At 43.3% G+C, this 10,382-nt stretch overlaps 1 protein-coding gene across 2 annotated transcripts; it reads right to left on the bottom strand.

Moving 5' to 3' along the window:
* Nucleotides 1-306: 306 nt before the first annotated feature.
* cbln2b (cerebellin 2b precursor) lies at nt 307-3,750 on the bottom strand. Of its 2 annotated transcripts, none has more exons than XM_072570658.1 (4): nt 3,642-3,750; nt 2,497-2,992; nt 1,657-1,776; nt 307-1,214 (listed from the first exon to the last, which is right to left on the bottom strand). In XM_072570658.1, the coding sequence occupies exons 2-4, from the start codon at nt 2,797-2,799 to the stop codon at nt 1,017-1,019; spliced, it is 621 nt and encodes a 206-aa protein (XP_072426759.1). In that variant the 5' UTR covers nt 2,800-2,992; nt 3,642-3,750; the 3' UTR covers nt 307-1,016. The 2 variants fall into 2 exon arrangements, with proteins under 2 accessions (XP_072426759.1, XP_072426760.1); XM_072570659.1 differs by lacking the exon at nt 3,642-3,750 and adding an exon at nt 3,491-3,633.
* Between the last annotated feature and the right edge of the window lie 6,632 nt (nt 3,751-10,382).

Raw genomic sequence — 10,382 nt, 5'->3', positions numbered from 1 at the left:
GGACCCACCATTACTTCAGTAATTAAAATTTGGATAACATAAAGAAATAAATAATTTTGTAACATTTTGTATCCGAACTGATTTGAGCCGATTGATAACGTCAATGTTGGGCAGGTCATGTGTGTTATCTTGCGGGAACGTGTTTATTTGAAATACTTAAAGCGAATTCCAGATTTACCCTGACTAAGAACGAAGAAAAATGCAAGAACTTTTAATGTCTTTTTTTTAAATAAAGAGACTTTTAAGTTAGTACTTGTCCGCGCGTTAAAGGATCGATCGAGAAATCATTAAAAAAAAAGCACATCATTAAATAATTGGGTCCATTTATTACAATCATTCGTGGTACGTCTCGTGATATTAATCTATAGGTAACTCTGGTTTGTACCCAAGAGGTCAAAGAACACCAACCACAACACAAAGGAACAAGAGCTGCGTTCAATTCGTGCAAAGAAACCTATTTTGTTTCCGAGAAAGCACCAGCTCACCCCACACAGAAACGGCACATGATTTTCCCCAGATTTTTAAAAAAACACGCCACTAAATTTGGACTTGTTCTTTACTTAAGGCTAAATACGAACACGAAAGAAAGCATTGCTAGAACATTGAAATCAAACAAACAAAAAAAATCTCTGACTTGTATATTTTGTGTGTGTTTAAATTACGGCTGTTTCAACCGAGCAAAGTCCACCACGATTCGGTTTCTTTAGATCAGTGATATCCGCCCGTGAGAAAATCCAGCTTGATTTGTCTAGCCAGTAGTCTGTCGCTGTCAATAAATTCACTTGATATTCCTATAGAGAGCACCTGTTGCCAGAACTACTTCGGACCACGCTGGCCAAGGCGATTGTCAGCATTCAAAGAAATTATTCTAATCGGTAGGTTAGTCTGCCCCTACTTAGCAGTTTGGATGGGGTTTACTTTTTGGTCTAATAATCTGGTTCCGTTGCAAATAGCGGTCATGTACACGGGAGAGTTGGTCCTCAGGGAGGAAAAGAAAACGGATTGGCATCTCCCTTTTATAGAGGGAATACCAAAAAGCCAGAAAACGTCGAGTACTTCCATCCTCCCATTAAGTTGCCTCTCTCGAGCTTTAAATAGACTTTGTCCTCTCTCTCCATGTTCAGCAGCACTCCGTTACTGGCGGCCTCCCGGGTCACATCTTGATCCCCGGCGAAAGCAGAAATGACAGCCCAGCCGTTCTGCATTAAGCTGACCTGGACAGGGCGAGGGAGTGAAAAATGACACAGAGCGAGAGAAGGGAAGAAAAGAACGCCTTTACAACTTTGACTGTGACATGGACAGTACCGAGGACAGCGCTCAGCAAGTTGCTGGCGAGCCGGTGACCCGTTTGGGGTCGTTCGCAGCCAGCGCTTTCAGATTATGTCCGTACAAATGAATAAAATAATTGGTTTCTTTCTCGCACTAAAGGCAAGCTGAAATCGCCAGAGTCCCAGGGGGCTCGCTCCCTCATTAAAGGGAGACGGTCTAGCCGCACTATCTGCCGCGGTACGGGAACAATCTCCCTCCTATTCTGTCGCCTATCGCCTGGCCTCCTGTACCGCCCATCTCACAGTGTTTTTTTTTACAGTTTACAATTGGACTACATCAGTCGCCCGGTGACAGCGACTGTCCGGCGGACAAAGAGCCCGTGTCTACCTGGATCGTCTGTCGGTTGTACACCTTGACCACGTGAAAGCTGAAACTGTAAATGCCCTTTCTCGGCGCCACGAAAGTGCCGGACCTTGTGTCGAAATGGTTCCCAATGTTAACTAAGACCTGCAAGAGAGCACAAAGCAACCCGGGCCCATCTGAGACTGGTTTCATAACAACATCGGAGGGAGGGAGGGAGGGGGAGGTGGATACATAATTTCTCACTGAATGGTGTGTCTAGAGATGGGGTAGTTAAATCCCTGAGATTCGGCTCGGTTTGACATGATAATAACAGGCAAGGAGAGAGCGAAGGGCACTCGGACAAGCTCCAGCAGGGAATTCCCACTGCCCAGGAGGTTGTCAGGAGCCGATAAGGTTTGGAAGCCGCGCTTCTAACGCGAGGCAGGCGAAACAAAACGCGTTCATTTTGTTTCGTTTTAAAGTTCACGATTACAATAAAAAAGTCACACAGCAGGTGAGAAGGTCGATCTGGAAAATAAGGTCTTGAGTACCGACACACACACACACACACACACAAAAGTTTACGACTTAGGTACGACTGTTTTTATATGTGTAAACTGGGCAAGGGAGGGGAAGGAGGGGAATCCCAACCCCACGGTTACCCGAGGCTGTGATCAGCAACTTAGGAGCATTGGGAGCCAGTGATAGGGAAAGTGTTGCTTGCATTCCTGACTGTGTCTCTGTTTTGACCCTAGCTTTCAGAACTCAATAAACAGGAGGGGGCGAGTTGTCAGAGGGAGATGAGACAGGGTGAGGGGTGAGATGACAGACAGACAGTCAGCCTCCTGAGAGTGGCTGGCTGGGTAGGGGAGCGGCCGCACTTACATGGTCGAAGTAGATGGTCATGGTCCGGTTGCTCATCTCGGAGGGCTCGTGGTTCGTGCTGCGGACGGCGGAGAAAGCCACCTTAGCGCTCCCTGAGCGCACGGAGATGCCCAGCGAGGAGGTGACCGCTCCGTCCGACGACGGGTTCGAGTCGCACACCACCAGGCACTTGCCCTCCAGGACGATGGGCTCGGTGTCGTTCTGGGCCAGCGCCAGGCCGGTGCAGGCGAGCACTAGCAGCAGGGAGTCTCTCAGAGCGGTCAGCATGTTGGGAGAGCCCGGGCGGCCTGGGGGCAGATCCATACGAGACCTCCCACCCCACCCCCTTCTCACTCAAAAATCCTGTGCAGAAACCTCCTCTTCCACTCAAAACAAAACGATCCCGGATTGTCCTTTTTTTTTAAATCACCGCTTCCTTTTCCTTGACCAGCCTCCTTGCAACTGCAGCCTGCTACAGGGTGAGATAACCTCCTTCAGTTTCTTCGGATGTCATCGCCTGTAACAAGACAGGATCAATGCAAAGAACAAAACACACACACATACACATACACACACAGAGAGACAACCCGTTCGGGTTGAGTGCATCTTACTGACGGCGTGTACTCTGAATGAATAGAACTTGCTGCCCTGTCACTCTACAGATTTATTTTTGCCACCCCCACTATTCGGTTGGTTTTATTTTAATTGTCAGCTCCCAACGCTCTGGCACCCTTTCCGAGGAACGAATTCTACAAATGAGCCGTGACTCTGGGGTTGTCGCTTGTCCCAGCTCAGAACATCATCAGTATCCACCCCCCCCCCCCCCCCACCCCTTTCCAATCGTTGCCCCTTGACAGTGCCTCTTCCCAGAGAAAGCCTAATCATACCATTTGACCCCGTTCAAAAAGCAAACCAACAGGAAAAAAGTCGATAATACATTCCCCCAGATATCCTGAGACCAAATAGAGACATATTTTTATATTAAAAGATTCGGCACAGTCAAAGCTCTTCTTACCGTTTCTAATTGCGAACCGATCTTCAACTTAGGCAAAATGTTTGCTGATAGCTCCCTGTCCCCCCCAGCACTAAGCCCACGTACTGCTTTGATACGCTTTAACATCACGCTTCCACCGTGAGCTCGATGCCCACGCTGGTGATGGTGTTACCTGGCAGATCCATGGGAGCATTGACAGTGTGATCACACTGTCCCTCTCTCAAGCTGTGGTGTTAGGGTAATGAGCCGGCAATCTGTTGGCAGCAACGGCAGCAGTGAGTCGCCCTCTCCCACCCCCTCTCACCCCCTCCCCACCAAGGAGCTCATTCTCAAGCGCGCACACACACACCACAGACAGACAGACAGACACACGCCGCCAGCCACACACACACACACATTGACCGGATCTCAACTATTATCAGTCACCGAGTCAGAGCAAGGGGAAATACGCGGCTGTCTTTTAAATAAACCCCCTCCCGCCCCACTCCCCGGCTCATTGTCAAATTGTGACCATGTTGTCCCACAGCTGTCCCCTATCCATCACTGTACTCGCACCTTTCCCTTCGTTTATGATTTCTAGATAATTATCCAAGATTCCCGAAGGCTCGCTATAGATCAGCAAGGTATGAAAATGCACAGTAATCTGGTCTCTCTATTTATGATAGAGAGTGTGATAATGCACACAGATCTAATGTAGATACACACATGTATTCATACACATACTGATATATTCAGATGCACACATATAATGGATATAAAGCAGACATCTAGATAGTTATATGTTTAAACGCGCAATAAAAAATGAAACGACTCAAGTTTTTTTTAGCAAACTAATTCTAAACATATTTTCAACGTCTGTCTTTTTTGTGTGTGTTAATGTAAGTTACTGACACTTACAATTACGGGACCGATTTTTAAAATGATGCGGGGTTGGGGGTGGGGGCTCACTTGATTAGGAGCATCAAAGGTTTCTCAAGTGCAATAAACTCCAACCTGGCAGCTTGTAATTGCCTGGATACATTCCGTCTCCCAGTTCTGCCATGACGGCAGACACCACCGCCATCGTGTGGTTAAATGCCGAACTTCTCAATAATCATCCACAGGATCTGAATTGTTACCGCGCAGGAGGCCATTCGGCCCTTCATACCTGCACCAGTTCCTTAAAGGAACATCATTGCCTAATGCCAATCTCCTACTGTTTCCCCATGGCCCCGCACGCTACCTTTATCCAAATAATCATTTAATGGTATCATGAATGCCTCAATCGAATATGCCTCTATCAAACTTCTTGACAATATATTTATTGTCCTAACCTGAGTGAAAAAGTATTTTTTTCTTATTTCACCTTTGCTTCTTTTGCAAGATCACTTTGAATGTATGCACGCTTTTGTTTTAATTTTATGAGCAGGAACAGTTTTCTCTCTAGTCTATCTAGCCTGTTCATGACTTTGAAATACCTCTAACAGATCTCCTCCTAAGCCTCATCTGAAAAGACAATAGTCTTTACTTCTTCAATTTGTTCTCATGACTGAAGTTTCTCAACCCTAGATCTTGTACTGAAATCCTTCCTATAATGTAGTACACAGAACCATGCACAACAGTCCAGCTGAGATTGAACAAGTATCTTTTTTAAAAAAAACATGTTGACAGAATTAGAGTATTGCTGGGTGGGCCAGCACTTATTGTCCATCCCTTATTGCACAGAGGGCAGTTAAGAGTCAATCACAATGCTGTGTGTCTGGAGTCATATGTAGGCCAGATGAGGTAAGGGTGGCAGTTTCCTTCCCTAAAGGACGTTAGTATATAGATGGTTTTCTTTCTGACAGTTGCCCATCGTTAGACTGTTAATTTTACATTTTTTATTGAATTAAAATTCTACTGCCTGCTGCAGCAGAGTTTGAACTCAGGTTTCCAGAGCATTACCTGGGTCTTGAGATTAACACTCCAGCAATTATACCACTAGGCCATCACCTCCTCTTACACAAGTTCAACATTACCTCCTTGGTCTTGTTCTCTCAGGCTCTATTAATAAAGCCAAAGATACTGTCTACTTGTCTTACCATTTTCAATGATCTGTATTCATATACATCCACATCCCTCTACTAGAATTGCATGCCATATTTTGTATTCTCTTTCAATGTTCTTACAACCAAAATGCATCATTTCAAATATCTCTGCATTGAAACTCACCTGTCACCTAGCCTACCACTCCATCAACTTGTCCTTTCACACTAACTTTCGCACAGTTTTGTATCAACTGTTCCTGCTCATAAAACATCCACTGCACTACCCTCATCGATCCTGCTTCTCACTTACTCAATGAATTCAATCAAATATGTAAGGTCAATAAGGAGGGTGGAGCAGACAGGTGATAATCCTAGTATTTCTTCCCTGCCCTCCTTCAACATCCTGGGGAATAGTTCATGCCTCCCTGCTACTCCATTTCTCCAGCCACGCATTCTTCTGTCCAATCCTCTTATTCCTGCTCTCGCAAGCATGTGGATTTGGGAGAATTCCTGAGATTATACATTTGAGGTCCTACATTTAATTTGTCTCCGAAACTTCCTATATTCAGCTTTCAGGTATGCATCCCTTTGTTTAGCAATTTTGTTGGTAAGTAGTATACTGTACTGTGTCAACATGGAAAAGCAGTTGGTGTTTGCCAGTATGACCCAGTGAGACTGACAGCAACTTTCGAAGATTCCAGCTCCTCTAAAATTTTCTCTCTTGTTTTGATTACTTTGTCCAATGTTTCACACTGTTCCTTGTGGATTACCATATCTACATCTCCCCTTGTTTTGATGAATACAGAGACAGAATATTCATTGGAAATTCTTCACATATTCTCTGCATCTCATACAACTTGCACATCTTTGGACTTGGGGAGGACACCTACACAGACACAGGGAGAGGGAGAATGTGCAAACTCCACACAGATAGTCACCCAACAGTGGAATCAAACACAGGTCACTGGTGCTCTGAGGTGACAGTGCTAACCACTGAGTCACCATACCAGCCACTGTCTCTTTACCCAATTGACCATTTTCATTTTCCAAAACTAAATCCAGAATTTTATCTCCTCTCATTGGACTTGTCATATATTGTTTTAAAAAGATACTGGACACAGTACATTAATTTTCATTCTCTTTGTCTCTTATATTGTTTGAAACTTAGTTGATATTGGGATGTTAAAATCGCCTACTAATATTACTCTATTGCTCCTACAGGCAGAAAATTTCTACACATATGTTCTTTTATCTCTCTCTCACTATTTGGGTGTCTATAGTATATACATAGTAGTGTGACTGCCCCTTTTCTTTATTTCTAAGCTCAAACCATAAGCCTCATTTGTTAATCTGTTTATGATAGCATACCTTTCACAATTGTAATCGCTTCTTTACCCAATACTGCTATCTCCTCCTTTTTTGTCACTCACTCTACCCTGCCTGAAAACTCTATATCCAGGGATATTGAACTACTAATTTTATTCCTTCTTTAGCCAGATTTCCATTATAGCAATGGTGCTATCATGTGTCTACCTTTGCCCTTAGTTTATCTGCCTTATTTGCAATACACCTTGCATTGAACAATAAACAGCTCAAACCTACCAATTTCCATTGCTAGATGCTTTTTAATCCTTGATCCTCTTGCCTTTGTAAGTCACTAACTATGTCACAAACTAATGTTCAATCTCCTGCTTTGTGATATGAATCTGATGCATCTTTGATTTCCATTCACCTGCCATACCAGTTTAAAACCTCACCAATAGAATTAGCTAAAGCCTCAGTGAGGATGTTTGTTCCAGCTCTGTCCAGGCACAACTTGCTCAGCATGTACTGGCATCACCTTTCCCAGAAATAGTCCCAATGCCTCAAGCATCTAAACACTTCCCTGCTACTCCATTTCTCCAGCCACCCATCTTTCTCTTCAGTCCTTTTTATTCCTGCTTTCGCAAGCATGTGGATTTGGAAGAAATCCTAAGATTATGCGTTTGAGGTTCTACATTTTAATTTACCTCCTAACTTCCTATATTCAGCTTTCAGGTGTGCATCCCTTTGTTCAACTATATTGTTGGTAACTAGTGTACTGTGTCAGCATGGAAAAGCAGTTGGTGTTTGCCAGAATGACCCAGTGAGACTGACAGCAACTTTTGGAGCCCTCAGTTGTGCAGTTAAAACAAAACAGAATCTTCAGAAGTTATTGTCAATGATTCCCTGTTCCTCCAGAGAGTCAAAGTCCTCACAGTCCAAATCATTGAAATGAATTTTGTCTTTAAAGCCAATATTCTTGCAATAGAAACTCTTGAAAGGCATATGTTTTTTGATTGAGACGTAACTGGGCAATAGTTAAGGTACTCACTATTATTGGGACTGTTGGAAATCAGAGCTGGGCAATATGTGTATTGCCTTATAGAGAGCTAGTGTAAACCTGATGGGCCAAATGGTGTCCTTACATCCTTAAGGGTAAAACAGTGACTCAGTGCTTAACACTGCTACCTCACAGCACCAGGTACCCTGATTCAATTCTACCCTCCAGCAACCATGTGGATTTTGCACATTCTCCCCCATGTCTGTGTGAGTTTCCAGGTATTCACTAGCATTAACCATTTATAATATCAAGCTGTCTTGTTGTTTAAACTTTTAGTTTGAACTTGTTAACGTGCTTTCTCACTGTTCATTATGTATTGTCAACTTATTGTATTATAATATTGTTTGGGATGTCTGTTGCATGATATTAGAAATGAAAGTGTTGTGGAATGAATGCCATTTCATTCTCTGCTGCTTTGGAAAAGTAATAATATATTTTTGTGCATTTTAATCACTTGCATAATTGACCTTGGGGTTATTAATTCCAGGAAATATTGATGGCAATAGTTAGAAATCAATCAATGAAAATATGTCCGTTTTGATCCTCTTATAACACTTAAGATGCAGTAAAGGGCAAATTTTGCATTTCAGTTAGACTACAATTACAATGTAGCTATCAGTCTACAATTAATATCAATGAAGTTGTCAAGAGTGTAGTGAAAATCTGAAATACACTGTCGTCTTTACGAGATTGATGTTACCTTTCCACACCCCGACTAGAAAGTTTCTGACTGGGGAAACCTTTTCAGTGTATGGACAGGACATGTTTTTACATATAGAACTTACCCCATGTGACTTTCTGGTGCTGTCAGTGAAAGAGAGGTTCCTCAGGATAGTTTTTTCTTTATTGAGCTGGAGTGCCTTTGCCTTCCCTGAGAGATTCCACAGCTGCAAACGGAGGTTAAAAAGTTGGAAGGAAGGTATGTTTCATCACATTGTTCCAGCTACCATGATTTGATAGACCATTTGATCTTTTCACCTATCAGTTTCATATTTTCATGTGATGTGGTTCACAAAGAAATGCCGTAGCAAGCTACATTTTGCTCCAGTCCTTACAAAGATTAGCTATTACAGAAGTGCTGGTACATGATTGCCTATGAACTTTGGGAAATCTTGGATCCCGGTTGCTAATTTCTAAATTTAGGAGAGTGTGGGAGGTGGGATCCATTCTCATCAGATAGTCAAAAAGATTCAGTACAAAGATTTAAAAGTTTCTTGCTGATTCAATGGGCCATTTGTACACTTTTGAGATGTAGTTTTGGACAGGAGTGGGTTTATATACATTCCTTGGCTCCAATCCATTTTAGAGTCAACTCGGAAAATGGTACCTGAGTTATACATTGGTGAGCATCCAAATCTTTCAGTGCATAAGAGAGTCTGCATGAAACCCAATGCACCAAAGAAAAGCATCAAATTCAATTTTCAATATGGATTATCTTAACAATCACTTGAATCTAGTTATCCTGAAATGGTGTGGGATGGTTATCTTGATTTACTACAGGGTAGTTCGGGAACAACTTTGTGGGGAATTAAACATCAATCACATCTATGTGTGACTGGAATCATATTAAGGCCAGATCAGGTAAAAACGTTCCCAAAAGGACAATTGCATTTTTCTAATAATCTGACTGACCTTGTGGTTACATGTATTGATATCAATATGGTTCAAAGTTTGTGAGAAGATTTGTAGCTCGGGTGCTCGTTGTTGTGGTTCTGTTTGCCGAGCTGGGAATTTGTGTTGCAGACGTTTCATCCCCTGTCTAGGTGATATCCTCAGTGCTTGGGACCCTCCTGTGAAGCGCGTCTGTGCTGTTTCCTCCGGCATTTATAGTGGCTTGTCTTTGCCGCTTCTGGTTGTCAGTTCCAGCTGTCCGCTGCAGTGGTCGGTAAATTAGGTCCAGGTCAATGTGCTTATTGATTGAATCTGTGGATGAGTGCCATGCCTCTAGGAATTCCCTGGCTGTTCTCTGTTTGGCTTGTCCTATAATAGTGGTGTTGTCCCAGTTGAATTCATGTTGCTTGTCATCTGTGTGTGTGGCTACTAAGGATAGCTGGTCATGTCGTTTTGTGGCTAGTTGGTGTTCATGGATGCGGATCGTTAGCTGTCTTCCTGTTTGTCCTATGTAGTGTTTTGTGCAGTCCTTGCATGGGACTTTGCACACGACATTGGTTTTGCTCATGCTGGGAATTGGGTCCTTCGTTCTGGTGAGTTGTTGTCTGAGAGTGGCTGTTGGTTTGTGTGCTGTTATGAGTCCTAGTGGTCGCAGTAGTCTGGCTGTCAGTTCAGAAATGTTTTTGATGTATGGCAGTGTGGCTAGTCCTTTGGGTTGCAGCATGTCCTCGTTCCGTTGTCTTTCCCTTAGGCATCTGTTGATGAAATTGCGCGGGTATCCATTTTTGGCGAATACATTGCAGAGGTGTTCTTCTTCCTCTTTTTGCAGTTCTGGTGTACTGCAGTGTGTTGTGGTCCTTTTGAACATTGTCTTGATGCAACTTCTTTTGTGTGTGTTGGGGTGGTTGCTTTCGTAGTTCAGGACTTGGTCTGT

This window comes from Chiloscyllium punctatum, chromosome 5 (genome assembly GCF_047496795.1).
Source record: "Chiloscyllium punctatum isolate Juve2018m chromosome 5, sChiPun1.3, whole genome shotgun sequence".
In the NCBI taxonomy this organism is placed as follows: Eukaryota; Metazoa; Chordata; class Chondrichthyes; order Orectolobiformes; family Hemiscylliidae; genus Chiloscyllium; species Chiloscyllium punctatum.
This window is presented reverse-complemented; position numbering and strand designations above follow the sequence as displayed.